This window comes from Arvicanthis niloticus, chromosome 7 (genome assembly GCF_011762505.2).
Source record: "Arvicanthis niloticus isolate mArvNil1 chromosome 7, mArvNil1.pat.X, whole genome shotgun sequence".
In the NCBI taxonomy this organism is placed as follows: domain Eukaryota; kingdom Metazoa; phylum Chordata; class Mammalia; order Rodentia; family Muridae; genus Arvicanthis; species Arvicanthis niloticus.
Window position 1 is genome coordinate 36,455,178 of NC_047664.1, and position 18,751 is coordinate 36,473,928.

Genomic DNA, 18,751 nt, shown 5'->3' on the forward strand with positions numbered 1-18,751 from the left:
CAGGCCCTCCACGCTTCCTCCTATCACACAGTGTTTGTCACAGTACTCTCGAATGACCCAATAGCCCTTAATAGTCCATTGTTCTATCAGGCCAGGCCAGAGCCTCTCCCAGAGGGCAGGCAGGTGGTGGATTCAACCCAAGAACCAAAGCCCTGGGTGAGAAACCAACCCCAGAGGCTGCCTTGGGTCCACACCCCTGCAACTCCTGACTGTGCTTCTAAAAATCTCCAATCTGCTCTTCCCTGAGCTGTAGATAAGGATTAAGGATGGATAAGAACCTGTTTGGGTGGGGCAGTGCACATCTGCCTGCAGGAGGAAAGGACACCTGGACTTCCAGCAAGGGGGATGATCCAGAACCTTCCCTGCTGTTGGTTGCCAGACCTGGGCCACTTGCTGTGTTAGTGGGTAATGTCAGGAGGGGGCAGTTAGGGTGGCCTTCCTCTCACCTCACATGCCCACAGATGCCCAGGGAGTCTGGCTGGTTTTTGAAGTTGTTGTCTCTCCTTACTGAGGCAAGACACTGAAATTCCACATTCCTAATCAGCTCCCAGTGAAGCATACGTTAAGCAGCACTGGAGGAGTGGGAAGCGGTCAATCCTATCCAGGCACAGAGAAGAAGATGGGATGCAGGCCCGATGGTTCTGGAAGTTTGTAACCTGGATTTCCCGACTCCTAAGAAGCTTTCCATCATTGGTATCTTCTCAGAAGGGTGAACCATTGCCTCCAAGCATCAACCAAGATACACATCTGTGCACCAATTCGTAGGTGCAGAAACCCTGCCCTGCTATCCATAATGAATCTCTCAGGGGAGACCAAGACTCGAACTCTAGAGCAAAGCCCAGGAGATGTTTAGGGGACCTACCAGACACATCTGTGTCTACCAGTGTGACTCTCACTGGTGGGAGGAAGTGCTGCCTGGGAGCCATTTGTACCCCAAAAGTCTTGCAGATGTCTGTCATGTCTGTTTAGTTAGCTCGATTAGGGCAGTGTCCCATGTGATTCTGATAGGAGCTGTCCCCTTTACCTCAGTCTTTTGGGCCAATGCTGATTATGTCCCTATGGACCCTTCCTGGGTGACAGAGCCACAGACAGCTGGCATCTCCAAATCCCTGAAACTGCACACAAAGAGAACACGAGGGCTTGGAGCTGAGTAGGCCCACGCCCACTGGGCTGGGGACTAGCTGCACCTCTCTTTGGGAGGGGTGACCTCAACATTTCAGATTACTCTGGACATTCAGTTCCATCTCTCTGGGCTTCAATTCTCTCCTCAGCTAAACGAGAACAAATTGGCTGTGCTGTTGTTTAGTGAAATGTCATACCAGTGCCATGGAAATCATCTGTTCTCACTCTTAGTGGCACCTCATATTCTGAATACCACTCACTGTTATTCCTGGGCCCAAATCCCACCCTCCTACCCCTACTGGACCAATGGAGGAAATCTCATCTTCCCAACCTCCCAACCATCCCAACTGGCCATCACCCCACAAGCCCTCACCAAATCAATACACTCCAGAAGGTTCAACAAGAACGGGTTCTTTATTATTTCATTTTTTTCTTTTAAAAAAAAGGTACTCCTTCAGTATAAAAAATAAATATTTTAAATATGACATCGAATAAATAAAAATAATCTGTCAGTATGAAACATTCCCACAGGGTACATTCATCAAAGAGGAATTTGTCACCCAAGGCCAAGTCCCTTCCAGAGGAAAGGAAAGAGGGAGACGTCTGAGGCCCAATGGGCTGAACCAGCAGTGCAAAAGAGAGGCTGGGCTGGGACTGGGGAGTCATTTGAATGCAGACAGCCATAACATATCATTTCACTTCTGAAGCCACTACCATGCAAGACTCCGGGGTTCTGGCCCACATGCCACGTCTGCTCCAGAGAGCCAGCAAAGTAAGCTAGATTGCTTAAGTCAAGGACACAGAGTAGGGGGGAGATAGACCAGTAAACTATCAGTGCTTTCAGGTTTGAAGTTTTAAATAATAAATAAAGGCCCCTATGCTTCTCTCTGGATAAACTGCAAAATGCCCCATCCCTTCTCCTCTGATCCAGACACACTACCCATCATGCTTGGTGGGAGTCAGTGCTAACAGGTGAAAGATGTCAAGGTGAACAACTGCCTGCCCCTAAACTTTGTTTGCTCCAAAGGCTTGATGGTTCTGGGATGCTGTGCGACATGACTCTGAATTATTGGAGTAAGATGCAGGCAGGTGGTTGCACTGTGGAGCCGAGGGTTGGGGGTTGTGCACAGAGAGAGTCCATTGGTCCCTGAGCCTTCAAAGCTGCCAGGTGGGCGGAGCCCAGAGAGTTCATGTCCATATGGATGTGAAGTGATGACAAAATCCAGCAGGCCCCAGGCTGTGGCATCATCTTGGCTTTTAGACAAATTGCCTCTCAGCTTGAAGAAGGGCACCAGTCCTGAGCTGAGCCTGATGCAGCAGCAGCAGCAGCAGCAGCAGCAGCAGCAGCAGCAGCAGCAGCAGCAGCAGCAGGAGAACGGTGGAGTAACTTTGTCGCTGACACGTGTGTCCCCCATGATAGTCTCCTGGCTGCATCTATGGTTCCAGGCCTTTCCTAACCCAGAGCTCCAGGGCCTGTCCACCTGCCGACCAGGTAAAGTGCTTAGAGAGTGACAGAGAAAGGTGCAAAAATGCGTGAAACAGAATCCCACAGCTGAACTGCTGAGGACCGCCCTATTCAGAGCTTGAGAGGCAGCTAGCTCTGTAGTCGGCCACTGCCCCAGCTTGGCTGTCTTCCTCCCTACCCTGCTCCCAGATTGAGGGCGTTCCTCTGCTTGCCTGGCCCCAGCACAAAGGAGAGATCAGATCGGATTCCCTGCCTGGGAGCCCAGACATGGGCGGGAGTGGGAAGGCAGCGATGAAGCAAGGACCACAGCTTCCTGGTCCGCATCCCAGGCGTCTCAGGCCTTGATCTCCCCTTCTCTGGAGCACTGGGCAACCGTTCAGGCCCAGTTCAGGGCCTGCACTGCTCCAACCTCCTGTATTCACCCTCTGTGGGTGTTCAGGCCACCCGAGGAGCTTCCATGCTGGATGGAAGCACGCTGGGTGCCGGGTCAGACTGTCTCAGCACTCGTCAGCTGCAATTTGAGGAAGCCGGAATCAGCTTTGCCCAAGGTTCCAGAGCCATTCACTTCATTATGAATGGTGCACCGCAAAGCAGGAATCCAGGGGGTGCCAGAGAGCTCAGTGGGACAAAACAACAAAAAACTGCTCCACCCCCTTGGAGACCAGAGGAAGTGGGGGTGAGAAAGAGAGAAAGAGACAGAGACAAACTGGCCCAGCTCTTTCTGGAGTTCCCTGACACCCTAAAAGTGAGTCACAGTGGGAGACAGGGGAACTAGCCAGTCTCTGATTTGACCCATGAGCTGTACCTGTAACAATCATCTGCTTCCAGACCAGGCCTCACTAGGTGGTGAGTCTTGGCCCCAGCTCCCAATGTAAGGAGCCTCATACTATTTCGGGGAATTAACTTTGCCATTTAAAGCACCAATAAGTTAACATAAATAGGACATAGTAATAAATAGACAGCTGTGCCAGATCAGACACAGCACTCTGGGTCTCAGCTTCCCTGAGACCCTGATCTCAAGTTCTGCTTCTCCATGCTCCAGGGACCCAAGACAGCCCTCTGGTCCCTTCAAGTACCTTTGTGGCCTCCAGGGCCTCAGACATGACATTCTGCTTTATGCTATCTGTCTGTCTGCTCAAGATCGCTTGTTCTCAGGAGTTGAGAAGCAGCCTGCTACTACCCCAGCAATGGCCGCCTTGCTCCCTCCCTGGCTCCTTCCCTAGGAGGACTCTGGGGACCTGCTGAATCACCTCACTGCCTTTGCAACCTGCCTCTTCCCACCTGCACACAGCCCACCTCCTGGCCCAGCCAGCTGACCCCAACCACGCCAGGCTGAGGGTAAACTGCAAAGAAGACAGTTGAGCCCGTCAGGGTTTGACAACCTGAAGATGGCCTCTATGCTTCCATGAGAGCCTGGACTCTAGTGACCTGCTAGAATCTTCCATCTGACAGTCTCTTAGCCTGAACTCTCTAATCCAACTCAAGAGAAGACACATTCCATCCCAGGGTACCCTTCCACCCACATAAGTGAAGAAGAAGAAGAAGAAGAAGAAGAAGAAGAAGAAGAAGAAGAAGAAGAAGAAGAAGAAGAAGAAGAAGAAGAAGAAGAAGGAGTCCTTCTGGATCCCAGTCTCCTTGGCCCTTTCATATCCCAACCAAGCCTTCCAAAGTCTCTGAGGGACAGCAAAGGACCAGATGGTGGTGACTCTGCAGGGCTCTAGGGGACTTCCCAGCCCTTTGCTGTCCGCTGTAGACAAACGTGTGTAGCTTGTTCACACACCCAGTGAGCAAGGGACTGAGTGAGTGAGTGGGACAGAAATCTCTCAGTCCGACACTCTCATTGCCTAGCTGGTGCTGGGCTGTACGGAGGCTCTGCCTATGGAAGGTTCAACTTTGCCAGACTCCATCACAGCCCAGCCCCAAGTGCTGAAAATCCCTGGGGTCTGCCGGCAGCCCCCTTTGCATTTAACAATGCCCCGAATCCCAGCACATTTTGAGCCCCCCTCCCCATATCTGGATCCTGCTCCTGAGATCCACTCAAGACCTCCTGTCTAGAAGGCCTGGACCACCACACTAATGACTTGCTTGTACGTCCCCAGGAGCTGGCAGCCCAACTTTTTCCTTTGGAAGGCTTCTTTGCTGGAGTTGTCGGGGGTGTATGGCACGTCCACGTGGCCCACATGGTACTTGTTGCACAGACGGCAAAGCACATTGCTGAGGAGTCCCCTCATGATGTCTATAGTACCATTGAGCTTGATCTGGAGGCTCACGGCAGTGGGGTTCAGGATCTTCTGATCCCGGGTGATATTGGCCAAGGAGGCACTCAGATATGCGACCATCCGATACAGCTCCACCAACTTGGTCTTCTCTGTCCCATTGGCATGGAAAGAAGGGAAGTCTGTCATGTTGGGCGCACAGAGCTTGTCCACGTTGTTGGGAAACGGCTCCCCTTGAGCTGTGTACTGCAGAAGAGAGGAGAAGTGACGTGGGAGTCAGGGAGAGTGTTCCAGCCTGCCACCAACCCTTGGGGCAAGCTCTTGCACCTTTGTCTCCCCACCTGTGACACGGGGACTCGACTTATTGCCCTGTAGGCAACTGGAATCATTAGTCAGCAATGATCAGAAATGTGAACTCACTCACCAAGGTCACTGTGACATAAATGGATAGAGGAAATGTGGCATGTCCCAGGTGTCACCTCAGCCAGAACACCACATACACTTGCACTTTCAGTCACCCTAGCCTCTTCCTGGGCCCCCCACTGTTTTCAATGACACCTCCCTGTCCATTCACTGCATAGCCTCCTCTCTGGCACCCTGAGCTGTGGGACAAGACAGAAAGCACGGTCCTCACCTCTCACCCCAGCTCTTCCCCCAACTCACTGGTGACCTTGGAAGAGTGCCTGCCAGTCTCTGAGCCTAGGCTAGGGTGTGGGGAGGAAGCTATGGGTTGCCGCAGTGCTCTTCCCCACCCCCAGTATCCCAGGACAGTAACTTACATAGGAAATGAACAGAGCATTGGCACTGCCATTGAGCTGAGCCAGTTGATTCTTGATCTGGTTCATGAGGTTGCCGTGGCATGGGTGGCGTGTGGCACAGGTGGCATTTACAGGGGTGATGGGAAGGGGGCTCCCCGCCCCGTGTTTCCAGTGCAGAACCAGCAGTAAGGGCACAATCCCTGGAAAGAGATGTGGAGGGTGAATGGGAAGGCAGGAAGCCTGGCTGAGGCTCATGGGACATTGCACGGCGAGGGGTGGGGGTGGGGGTGGGGGAGGCACCTCAGCAAGGCCCTTCCCAACCCCTCACCATTCGTCTGCCTTTAGTCTCCTGCTCTGTTGAGGTTCCCTGGCTCTCTGGCTCCAGATCTCTGCTTTCTCTTTCCTTGATCCCTGGCCTCAGTTTCCCCATCTATGTCACTGGATTGAGTAGAGAAGTAAGGTATCAAGACGGGAGCCATGTGTATCATTGAAAGCTAGGCCCAGGGGGCCACTCAATCTAGCGCGGTCCCTCCTGGTACCCTAGATGGATGGTATTAAGTCCAGCAGAGGGGAAGAGAAATTAACCCTGTCTTACCCCTCCCAGGATGGGCCAAATTCTTAACTTGGTGTTCATTGGCCCATTACAGCCTAGAGCTGGACCACTTGCAGACCTTGTAGGCTGGGAGTTGGGGTTTCTGTTGACCTCTCTTAAAACAGCCACTCCACTCTGGCTTCCTAAACCAATTGCCTCTAATCCCATCTTCCTCAATGAGGCTAGTCCCCTACGGAGAACTTTCCACCTGTTGTTCTGCAGGTGCCCACTCTCCAACCAAATCATCTTTCACCCCTCCACCCCCGCTTGCTAGTTTCCCCACCAACTCCACATACTTTGGAATGAGAGGAAATGGTGCAACCAGGAAAGAGATCGGGGGAAAGGTCGCAGGCGGACACGCAAGAGGAAAGCGAAAGGTGTCAGGAGAGCCGGGAGCTGTCCGGGCCTGTCCAGGATCACCCGTCCCCCGGGGCGCCTGCCCCTCCTTCACTTTCAGCTACACCGGCCCCCCTCACCCCAGCTCAGCCTTTCCAACACCGGGCTGAAGACTCCAGAAGATGATAGAGGCTGAAGTCAACTCTTAAGGGAGGCTGGAGACCTCCCACCTGAACTCCCCATACTGGGACTAAAAAGACCCTAAAACCTTAAATTCAGTCCCCTGGAGTCCTCTATAGGTCTCGGCATCCCCAAACACTGTTAGGGCCCCGGGATGGCTGCGGGGGTACCCATACCTGCATCTCATCTCGCGCCAATCACAGCTTTCCAGGCACTAGCAGACGGAAGCGGCACCTGCGCCGGTCCTGGCCGGAGTTTGCAAGCTGCTCAGCCGCCTGCGCCCCTCCCAGGGAGCAGCCCGGGACGCAGTTGGAAAAGAGAAAGCGGAAAGAAAGAAAAAGAAAGAGGGAGGGTGAATCTAGGCGACAGCGGAGAAGTAAGAGCAGCGCGGGAGAGCAGTGGGGCGAGGAGAGGAGGCGGTGGAGCAAGGCTGCGCTGGCCGGTTCCCTCACCGCCAACCTGCTGGCCCGGGCGGACTGAGCGCGCGGTGCCCGGACCATGTGCGGCGCTCGCTCCCGGCCGCCACCCAGTGCCTCCGGCGGGCCCGGACTGAGCGGACGCCCCAAGTGTCCGAGTGGCGCGGCGGGCGGGTGTCCCGCGGGTGCTCAGCGCCCCAGGCTGCCGGCGCGCCCGCAGCGGGGACTCGTAATCGGCGCCCGGCGCATGGATTTACCTGCAGCCAAGACCTTCATTATGGGCTGGACTCCAGAGGGCCTTGGAAGAGACCTTAGATGCAGGCCGTTTTCAGAAGTTCATGCTCAAATGGGGAATTTGCCTGATTTATATACTGGAGCCTGTGTTGTAAGACAGAGAGAAACAGCTATATTTAGCCGGGATCCCCAGTCCAGGAAGTTGTTTGAGGTGCATCATAGGAAATTATGAATGGAAGAAAGTAAGAGTGAAAGGGGAGGGGGGAAGAGTGAGGGGGGAGGGTGGAGAGGGCAGACTTTTTCCTTCTTCTAAGAATTTGATTGATAAAATTATAATGAAGTCTTAAAAAAAAAAAAAAAAAAAAAAAAACGCCCTGTGGTTTTCCTGAGTGGTTTGCTCTGGGCGTTGTTTGCAGATGGGTCTGGTGGGGAGAGGATCTCAGGGGGATTCAGAGGGTCCTCAGCCTGTGCCCTTCAGACATCCCAGTTTCATCTGGGTTTGGGAGAGTGGCAACAGACTGGAGGCTGCCTTTGTGTCCCCTGGTAGGGGGGCTTTGCGGGGAGAGTCGGGCTGGGGTTCCATTGAGAAGCATTTTCCCAGAAGGGGGGCTGGGGCCCTTTTGAACTTTAGACAGTCATAAAGTGGAGCAGAATGTGGACGCTGGAAGCCACCTTAGGGGTGGCCTTTCTTCAGCCTGCCCATTGCCAGTGGGCAAGGAGCCTACAAAGGGGCATGCTGCCCGTGTGCCGGAGGGTCTTGCCCCGCTAACAGCCACTAGCATGTCCCCTCTACGGACTGGTACCTGGGGTGAGGCCTGGAAAGAAGACGAGGCTGTATGTTTTTGGGAGCTATCCGGGTAGGCACTTCAGGAAGGTGTCTCAGCCTTACTGCGTTGAAGGGACCCCTAACGCAGTGATCCAGGGAGGCTGGGCAAAACGGGATTCCTGCTTCCTCAGGGTGCCTAAGAATGGCTGGGTAAACGGGAATGGCTGACAGTCTTTGGAAGCCCCTTAGTGTTTGGCCTCAGAGTACGAAGGTGACTCCTAACAGGTGCTACTGCAGTCTACGGTGGGATCCCCAGGGTGGGTTCTTGCTGGTAGACTAGAGACGGTGTGAGGGACAGTGGGGAAGAAGACAAGGCTGAAATGAGATCAGAGTCTCCCCACTAAATATGAGGCAGTACAGAGAAGCATGCAGTGAAAGAGCACTGACCAAACACACCTACCTAGGGCCATGTTATCCCCTGAGCCACCGGGTCCTTCCAGACCTGGAGACACCATTGTCCTGGGGACTGTATCCCAACCTTTCCATCTGACCTAACCCCAGATCCAAGTGGGCAACTGGCCAAAGCATTGCCTGGCCACTCAAGCCCCTTTGCTCACCCTCATGCCCTCGGCTCCTGCCTCATTCAGGATCTACTCCGGTGTTTTTATCCTTCCAGGATGCCCTGTGTCTGCTGTTTTCCTCCCCCCACCTCATTCACATACCCCCCCAGATTCTTGTTCCTTGTGGTCTTTTGGCAGAGCCTTGGGTAGTGGTGTGATAAAACTGCCCCTCCCAGCTGGCACTTCCCAGCAGGGAGGGGACCTTAGAGGCCAGGTTGGCACCCTTTCTTTCTCCCTGCACCCCAAAATACCTTGTCTCTTTATTGGTGACCCCATCTGGGGTCTACCATTCCCATACACATAGGTTAGCATGCAACTACACCCTCCACACATACCAGCGCTACCCCACCAGAACTACTCAGAGCACACGAACTCTGAGTCAGCTCTCAGCCACCATCATGTCTTTCAGACAGCTGCTGTCTGACTGTACCTGGCTTCCTTAATATGGGCACCAAATCTATCAGCCCAGAAGGACATCATGGTCCTCTCTATCCATCTCCTGTCCCCAAGGCTAAAAACCTCATCGAGTGGTCCAGTCAGAGACCTCAGCCCTAAGGGCTTCACTCCTGTGCGTGGCTCTCCTCTCCATCCCTCCAGAGGCCTTCCAGGCCTTGCACTGCTCTCTGTATCACTAGACCCAACATGGGTTCTACAGTCCCCACTCAATAGCCATTTAATCTCGGCTCCACCCTACAGGAAACAGGAAGTGGGAACAGGTTCCAGAAGACACTGACAATAGGGCCTTTTAATTTCAGTATCCTAGCTAACTCATTTGTGCCTCAGTTTCCCCTTTCACAGTACCTGACTTAGTCCACGCTCCCCCAGTGCTCTGGGCCCCTCGGTGCCCCAGGCCCTGCCTCTTGCTCCAGTCCATGTCTGAGCGCCACCTGTGATAGGCCTCTGAGGAGATGCCAGGAAAGGTCTCCAAGCAGAGCCGAGCCTCTGTCTTCCAGCTGCCTGCAACGTGGCTGGCTTCAGCTGGAGTTTGTATCTGTCCCTCCCTCTCTATGCTGCTGTATGTGTGTTTCCCCTCTGTTCCCTCACAGAAGGCATCCTCCCTTCTTGGCTGCCTGTTCCCAGGGTTGTGACCCTGGGCCCCACCCTGGAGTGGCAGCCCCAGCCCAGCCCCTTCCAGCTGTGATTTCATCTGCAGCCTGTCCAGCTCCTGCACACTGGGCCTGCTAAGGGTTTGACAGGCTTCAGGATGAGGGGGACAGCCAATTTCCACACAGGGAATCCCTCAGCAGGGATAGGGGTTACCATGCCAGGCCCAGGTGCAGTATCCAGATGGTGGTATCTTCTCTCCAGGAAGTGAGCTTGTAGACTGGCCTGGAGGCCTAAGCTAGTCTGAGCCTTCCCAAAGCCCCTCAGAGTTCTCTCTTCCATCCACTTTGACACATATGTCCAGTTAGCCTTGATTTTCCCACTGACTTTCACTCAACAGTCACACCTCTCTCCCAGGATCCTATAGCTACTTGCTTTTCTCATGTGGCAGTTAAGGGGTTAGCAAGTAAAGACATATGCACAAAGAATTAACAGTGGAACCCTGGCCTCTGGCTTGCAAGATACAGTGATCCCTCTATGAGGCAAGAAGGACTTTCAGCAGGAAGAAACCCCCAGCCCCCTGCAGCCCTGACCCGTCTCTCTGTCTCTCTGCCTTGGTGCCCATTCTCGTTTCACGTAGGAATACATTGCTTAGTCTCTGAGGGCTTGGAAGGGGTCTGCTCCAGACAGTGCTGGTCAAGAGGGAGCACCCAACACAGATGCTGTCTGTTTTTGTTAAGCATTTTGCACCTTGAAAGCAGTCTGGGCAAAGGTAGGAGGAACTCTGGTGGTTTGAAGTATGTGCGGACTTTGACCTCATTTAGAAGCAGGCTGGAGATTTGGCTCAGTGAGCTACAAGCTCTGTGGAAGTGGACCCTTCTCACCCTCAGGCTCTTCATCTCTAAGTGAGAAGGGTAACACACACACACACACACACACACACACACACACACACACACACACACAGTGGGTTGGGCCTGGGGTCCAGCAGGGTTCCTGGCACCCAGCAAGCCTCCTATGTGTCAGTGTAAAGACTCTTCTGAGAAACAGAGATCTTTGTCCCAGCTAGAGATTCTCTAAGAAATGGGCGCACTCCAAAGCTAAAGGCAACAACGGACAGGAAAAGGGGTATCCCTCACCCCACAGCTCCCAGCTTCAGGGGTACCTCAGAAAAAAATACCTCAGACAGGATATCAAGAACTGGTATGGTATGGTAATCTGCACCCCCCCACACACACACACAAACACATACACCCCACAGCCACCCCCAATCAAGGCTTGAGCTGAAAACAGTTGCTGGCTGGACCTTACTACCCCAGAAGCTGATTCACCCCCAGACCCCCTCTGAAAAGCTCAGCTCAGAGGAATTTGAATCACCAGCTGCCCCCTGCAGAGCCCCCAGGGGAAGGACGCGGGGGTGGGGGCCAGCCCCTTGCCTGCTTGCTGTCTCTTTCCTGGGCCCTGGGGCTCTCAGACTCCAAGAGAGAGGAAAGCAGAGCAGTGGCCACTTGCAGGGTTTGGGGGAGGTGGCCTGTCAACCAGGCATCCTGTGTGGGCAGTGGTTACTCAGCAGGTAAGTAAGCAGCTCTCTGGGCACTGGGAATTCCCCAAGACCAATGACCCAGATGCAGAGCTGCCCCAGAGCCAGGCCAGCCCGTTCTCCCTGCATCTTCCCTTGGAGGATCTAAGTTCTTCAAAACATAGAGCTGCAACTGGGCTTTGGTGATCTCACCTGGAAGGTGAGCACAAAATTGTGAGGTGAGCTCCGAGAGGAAGCTGGGGGCTGGAGGTGCTTCTCAAAGCCCAAACTGGTGACAGGTGTCAGAGGAAATAGAAGACCTGAGAATGTCCTGGCATGGACTTGGCAGTTGATAACGTGTCCAAAAGGCAGAGGTGCCTCCACTGTCCACCTTGAGAAGTGAGGGTGTCCTTAGACTCTGATGCACCGTGGAGCTGATACTCTCAAGTTGATAAGTTACTTTTGGAACACCAGGTGAACTGTATTGCCAGATAGAGGATGGTTTAGGTTGTTCAGCCAGAAAGACTGTGAGCTCTGAATCCCACACAAGCCACATACCAGCTGTGAGGCCCTGGGTGGTGGCTCCTCTCTGAGCCTCAGTTTCCCCTCAGAAAACAAGGATGACTCAGGATAGATGCTCTGTCAACTCTGGCCAATGGAGTATAGGGAGCTTGGACCAGGCCTGGGGACTTAGCATACTCTGCTGGTTAGGGCTGGGCTGCCTTCTGGGTCTCTCAGTTCTTGGGGGTGGACATAGTCCCTGGTAGTGGTCAGCCTTGGAACGCATCAGCAAGCCCTCCTGTCTCAGTCCTGGAGAGGCCGAGTGTTACCGTGGAATCTGCTGCTTCTTACCCTCACCCCATCAGATCTCTGACAGGCACCAGTGACACCCGCTCAGAGGCAAAGAAGAGCCAGAAACAGTCTGGCCAACAGCCAACAGCCCCAGCATCACCCCGACACTTCCTGGCTAGTTCTACGTCAGGAATCAAGCCCCTGGAGGTGAATCAGAGTGTCTGCACCTCCCCCACCCCCTTCAGTTCTGATAGAAACAGCAAAGGAAACAGCAGCCCACAGAGCTGACCCTCAGTAGGGCCAGAGGCCAGGGTGTGGCGTGGTGGGTGGCCGGTCCCACCCTGACACTGCCCTCCGGTCCTCTATCTGTAGAGGCTAGGCTGCTCTCCCTCTGGTCCAGTATTTTGTGTCTGTGTTGAATAAGCTCTAACACTTTGACCCTCTTCCCCTGAGTGTCCAGGCCACAGAGGTGGAGGCAATGGTCCCACACTGGCCTCTAGTACCTCACGAGTTACAGGTACAAGTTACAAGGTGCCAGTAGCACTTTCAAAGAAATATGGGATGACGAATGGGATGCCAGAGCAAGGGCAAGCATGCTCCCTGAAGCACTCTTCCCAGTTTTCCACAGGTGTCCACATGAATGCAGGCCTGGCCCACAAGCTCTATGTGACTTGCCCAAGGCCGTTCAGTGGTCCACAGCACAGGGTGCCTGACTTCTCCTGGGGAAGCACTGAAACCAGCTCAGGAGTGGGCCAGAGGTGCATTGTGGGCTCAGGTATGGGCAGGTCAGAGGCATGGTGTGGGGGTGGAGGCCTGGCATCAGGCCGAGCAGTGCCTTAGTCCCTTGCAGAGCCCAGCTTCTCCAGAACCACTTCCTTCCTCAGCCTCAGACGCTCAGGGCTCCCTGCCTTACCTAGGTGAGGCTGCGGACAGTCACAACTACCAAGCCTTTCCTCATAAGCATCTAGAGCCCTTCGTACCCACCACAGGAGCTGGGCTCCTTCAGGGTGGCGGCCTAGGCCCAGGGTCCCAGCTGCATCCAGAAGAGGGCGCTCTGCAGAATCCTTGTGAGTGAGAAGCTTCGTGGAGTCCGAGGTTCAATGAGCCTGTGCGCATGCGCGATTCGGTGTCAGTGTTGAGTCTGTGTTCATCGGTGTCTGGCCCTGTTGTGCGTGTGTATGCATTTGATTAGAGAGTTTGTCTGTGTGTGTGCGGCTGAGACAGAGCTGGACTTTGCAAGTCCTCCCCCCACCCCATATGTGTACGAGTATGTGTGTGTGTACAATCGTGAGTGTGCATGTGTGTCCATGCCTGTGTGGGTCTGGGTGGTAGACAGGCATGACCCTGTACATATGTATGCATGTGCCCCTGTGTCACTGTCTGGCCCCTGTCCCTGGGAACCATAGGGCAGCCTCGTGTCATGAGGGCCACCAGCAGCTGGTTCCCTCCCCGCCCTACCCCTCCCACCCTGGCCACCCTGGATTTTTGGCACAGGAACAACACTGATGTCAGAACCAAGCTGTCAGCTTCCTTTCCCCACTGGGTTTTCCAAGAGAGACAGAGAGAGAGAGAAAGAGAGAGAGAGAGGGAGGGAGGGAGGGGAGGAGGGAGGGAAGGAGGGAGGGAAGGAGAGAGAGAGAGAGAGAGAGAGAGAGAGAGAGAGAGAGAGAGAGGCTGTAACACGGCTGCTATTAAATAATCACGGGTGGGGGGGGGCACTTATTGGTTTCCTGAACTTGGAGGCAGTAAACAGAACAGGAAGCAACAGTGGACAGACACACAGGAAGCTGGAAGCTGGCCACAGAGGTAGGGCCTGGCCTCATCTCTGTCCCTTCTTCTAGTCAAACTCACTAGGGCCACTTAACTGGATAAAGAGGTGATGCTGGGGAGGTGGCTGGAGCCCTGTCTCAACCCTTAGAGTGTGGAAGACGTGAAAAAAGATTTTTTTCCCCTGAGGATGGAGATGTGAGGGAGATGGAGAGAAGGAGGAAGGATCCCATCCTGAGTGAGAGAGAGTGGAGGAAGGATCCCATCATGAGGTGAGGGTGGGAGAAAGACTCGTTAGGGTGAACTGTCTGCTTCCTGGGAAAATAAGAATAAGTTTTGGACTCTGCAGAGACAGAAGCAGGCGGAGCTGCTGGGACAGAGGGACACAGCCAGAACTGGCCACCTTGTCAGAAAGCACAGGCTTGTCTCTAGTCTCACACCAGTCCTATACCCTTGGGCATTTGCAAATTTTGAAGACTCTTCCAGGACACAAGATTGGCATGCCCACCAGTCTCAGGGACCCCCTGCCCCTTCACTCCAGAAAATCATGCAGAATGCCCAGAAGATATCCTCATTTCTCCTTTTTTCACACTTGGAAACTGAGACTCGGGAGTTGAATTGTCCAGGGTCACAGGGTGCAAAGGTCTGTGTCCCCCCCCCCCCAGCCCACCCTCTTTGAAATAGGTAGGGGGAGTCTAGGAGATGCTTGGGGCAGCAAGATCTGCTCTGGGACCAGTCATTCCAGGGGACCACCCCCTTCTGCCTAGGTAGGCCAGGTGGCCAGCGCTTATCAGTCACAGGGCTCCATGACAAAATCTGCTCTGATCTCCTGCCCAGCTGGCCTCACCCCACCGCACCCCTGGATCCTGCTTCCGTTCCCTGCCTTTCCAGGTGAGACTTGTGCCCAGCTCTCACGTCACAATGGGTTCTGTGAACCCCTCAGCTGTGGCATCTCCCCTGAGGAAGACTGAGACCTGCAGGCTGAGAGATGAAAACCATCTTAGAGGGAAGATGGTTTTCTCAAACACTCATCTAAGCACCCCACCCCCATCACACAGAGTCCTTGCCTCTCTTTCCAAGCAGGGTGTGACTCTGTTAGCTGGAACAGAGGAGCCATGGACCCTGGAGTCTGTCAGACCTCAGATTTAGCTCTGTCACTTAACAAGCTTCGTCATTTGAAGCAGGTGACATCATCACTTAAACCTCAGTTACAACGTGTGCTAAATCAGCAACAGCATCGCCAGTCCTAAGTTGGCAAAGCCACAGATACACCTTTGTGTTACAGACATCTTTATCTAATACAGCTTCAAAGGTGAGGCCCAGAGAGGAGATGCCACTTTCTCAAAGACACACAGCAAGTCAGTGGGCCATCCTTGGTAATATATGCCCTAATGCTTGTCCTGGGCTCCAAAGGTGATGGGACTCCAGGGCTTCAAAACTAGTTTGTTTATGAGAATTCCAGAGAGGACTTACTCCTTGAGATCCCATTGCCTTGACTAGATTCAGTCATTGACTTTGGGAGTGTGGATGGGCTCCCTCAGTAACCCCAAAAACTGAGCTTGGCTCCCTCAGCTTGGGGGTCCTTTGCCCTGTATATGCTTAGTAGCTCCAAGCCCTGGTCAGCAGCGCCTCCTGCTGCCCAGCAGCGGCAGGTACTGTCGGCTCACCGCCTCGCCAGCTCAGCCGATACCAGTCGGTGGGTGGGGCTGGATTGGTGGATTTGAGGAAGTGAGTGGGTGCCTGGGGTTCAGGATGGGGATGGGCAGAGGCCATTCGCCAACACCAGGGAAGAAGGCTCCTTTTGGGGGCTTCCAGAGAAGCTTTGCCTTAACATCTGCAAGGTGTAGCCCAAAAGACTGGCCACAAGGGGGTGCCAGAACCACATGCAGTGGTCAATGGGGCACAGCCTCGCTACAGTTCTGGGGGAGGGGGCAGTGGCCTTTTCCTGGTCCTGCTACCTGCTCTCACCTAGCCCAGACAGTTCTTCCAGGTGGGGATCAGAATGTCCATTTTGCAGGGGGGCCACGGTGATCCAGAAAAGGAAAATGAACTGCCCAAATTCACATAGCAAGGGGCAAGAACCAAACTAGGGAGGGACACCTGGTTGTACAGACTAGTCACAGGCTCCCCTTACCCTGTCCTGTCCTGTCCTGGCATGACATGGACAGGATCCTGGGAACAATTTCCCATCCTTTTGGCATCCGCCTACCAGGTTTGGAGAAACATTGAGAAGTTAGAGGTAAGAGCCTCAAAGATTTTGGATGCCCAGCCCCCAATGCAGGGCTCTGCACAGGTTTGGTTTTTGGTTTTCTCTCTCTGTCACTGTCCTGGAGCTCGGATGCCCAGGTTCGCAGACAGCAAAGCTCCAATCTGGCCCAAGGTCAAAGGCAGAGGAGTAATGACCTTGGCTGATCAAGTTCCCCAGAGCACCCACAATGGCCCCCGGGGACTGCTGCAGCCCATTTTGGATGGACAGGGACTGCCCTCGATTGCTCCGTCTTTTGGAGAGTAAATGAGACCTCTGCAGGCTCAGAACTCACTCTGAAAAGAGAAAGGACTCTGATGTCCCTTGGGAATCCAGGAATCAAGACTACCTTTAGAATCAGGCTGACCCTACCATGATGGTACAATGCAAGATTTGAATCCATGTGCTCTCTCCACTGCCCTTTACCCATCGTGTGAACTTTAACCCACAGGGCACTTTCACAGCTGGTCTCTCCAGCTTTGCCTGGACATTCTCCAAGAGAGCCTTCCAACCCTGACTTACAATGCATCCATTACAGGCAGGGAGACCAAATCCTGGAGAATTGTGTGGGCCAGCAGGTGCCCCTGATGCCCAGGGGCGCAACTGATGGACCATCTACCCTTCTGAGGATAAGTGTGGGGAGCAGCGGTGCCCTCCGCCCTGCCCCCTCAAGGGAATCCTACCGTAGTCTCGCAGCCCTCCAGTCTGCACCGTTGTCCAATCTTCAGGGTGACACCATCGTTGTTGGGCCCCTCTGCTTCCCTCTCCTGCTGAGGCTTCTCTGGCGTTGGCTCCTCACCCTGCCCCCCACCTGACTTCCGTCTGAAGCTGGTGGCCTGAGGCTCCCCCCACTTCTACCCCACCCCCAAGCTGAGGACCAGAGAGGTAGAGAGCCCACACCACAGATGGAGCCTGACAAGGGGGTGGGAAAGGTATAGCTGGGTTGCTGGAAGGAGAAGCAGGGTTGGGTGTGGGGAGGGGGCGTCCCTGTACTCGATGCCCCTGGGCTGCGTGGCAAAGCCACTATGGCCTGAGTCACAGCTGACTGGGCCGCGCCTCGCCTGTCTGGGTGACCCAAGCCAGCATAAGGCAATGACTGGGCAGCTCTCCTCATGACCAGCTGGGGTCGACCTTAGGTGTTTTGACTCAGACCTGCCACGGGCTGTGTGCACAGCCACCATCCTCTGTCTCTGTCCCCAGAGCCACAGGCTTATAGCTGCCCCTGTCCCAGCCCCTACCTCATAACCCGGGGAGCTACCTGGCCCTTCTGATCTGCAATCAGCCCTAGGCTTCAGGGCCCCACCTGCTGTGGGACCTTCGGCCCTCCCTGGGCAAGCCCTGCCCTTGGGGACACTCCAGGAAGCAAGAAGCTTTGTTGCTTGTGCTGAGGGCCTCTTGATCCACTGTGGACTGTGACCTTTTTCTTGGCACTATAAGGGGTTCTGTGGACTGCCTGGGCAGGCCTGCGAGGACAACAGGAAGATGACTGGGGACGGGGACTAAGAGAAGAGAGATACAGAAAAGAAAAAAAAAAAAACAAGAAGGGATTAAGGGAGGGAGGAAGGGAGGGAGGAAGGGAGGGAGGGAGGGAGGGAGGGAGGGAGGGAGGGAGGGAGGGAAGAAAAGAGAGGAGGGGAGTAAAGTATAAAGGGAGGGAGGGAAGGAGGAACTGCTTACAGTTTACAAACCTGCCTAGGGCAATGCTAGCCCTACACTTTTCCCAGGAAATCTTAGGGAAGTAGGTTCCTACAACACACTGTGCAGAGGCAAAACTGAGGCTTGGCCTATGAGGCCAAGTGAGAAGGGCAGAGGTCACATTCATTTCTCCTGTAAGGTCTTTGTCTCTCACTGAAGAGAAAATAATCATGTTAAATTTGGGGTGATGGGGTGGGGTAGAGAGATGGCTCGGGGTCCGTATTCCCCTTTAACCTCTGTAGGAGGACACTACCAGGTGAAACACCCATACACATTTTAAAAATTAAAACTGAGTCTGAGTAGTAGCGAACACCTTTAATTCTAGCACTGAGAAGCCAGAGGCAGGTGTATCTCTGAGTTCAAAGCCAGTATGGTCTACAGAGAGAGTTCTAGGACAGTCAGGGCTGCACAGAGAAACACTGTTTTGGAAAGCAACAACAACAATAATAATAACCTGGGACAGGGGTTAGCAGCAGATAGCTCTGTTGATAAAGTACTTGATACACAAGCATAAGCCCCTGGGTTTGAATCCCTACATGGCGGCAGCCTGTGACCCCAGCACTGCGAGGCAGAGATAAAGAGATCTCGGATGCATGCTGGCCAAACAGCCTAGGCAAATGGTGACTGTCAGATTCAATGAGAGACTGTGTCTCAGAAAAATAAGGTGGATGGGACTGGGGAGATGGCTCAGTGGTTAAAATATTTGCTGTTCCTGTAGAGGATCCAGGTTCAGTCCTAGTACCCACATGCTGGCTTACATAAGTCCAGTTCCAGAGCATACAGCACCCTCTTCCAGCCTTTGAGGGCATCAGTTACACAGACAGACACACAGAGAAAACACAATACGTATAAAATAAATAAATCTAAAAAAATGATAAGGTGGAGGGACTGGAGAGGTGGCTAGGTGGTTAGAGAACAGGAACACTTCCACAGAGGATTCAAGTTCGTTTCCCAGAATTCTGTCAGGTGGCTTACAACCACCTG

The 18,751-nt window shown here is 53.9% G+C and overlaps 1 protein-coding gene across 3 annotated transcripts; it reads right to left on the reverse strand.

Moving 5' to 3' along the window:
* Nucleotides 1–1,519: 1,519 nt before the first annotated feature.
* Nucleotides 1,520–16,859, reverse strand: Lif (LIF interleukin 6 family cytokine). Of its 3 annotated transcripts, none has more exons than XM_076938213.1 (4): nt 9,507–9,698; nt 7,343–7,463; nt 5,583–5,761; nt 1,520–5,049 (listed from the first exon to the last, which is right to left on the reverse strand). In XM_076938213.1, the coding sequence occupies exons 2-4, from the start codon at nt 7,359–7,361 to the stop codon at nt 4,639–4,641; spliced, it is 609 nt and encodes a 202-aa protein (XP_076794328.1). In that variant the 5' UTR covers nt 7,362–7,463; nt 9,507–9,698; the 3' UTR covers nt 1,520–4,638. The 3 variants fall into 3 exon arrangements, with proteins under 3 accessions (XP_076794328.1, XP_076794329.1, XP_034365098.1); XM_034509207.2 differs by lacking the exon at nt 9,507–9,698 and adding an exon at nt 16,756–16,859 and having other exon boundaries at nt 4,504–5,049; XM_076938214.1 differs by lacking the exons at nt 7,343–7,463; nt 9,507–9,698 and adding an exon at nt 6,846–6,944 and having other exon boundaries at nt 1,964–5,049.
* Between the last annotated feature and the right edge of the window lie 1,892 nt (nt 16,860–18,751).

Coding starts and splice junctions, on each gene's coding strand:
- Lif (XM_076938213.1), bottom strand. Junction 5,050..5,582: donor ATGCTCTGTTCATTTCCTAT/GTAAGTTACTGT, acceptor TCTCTTCTGCAG/TACACAGCTCAAGGGGAGCC.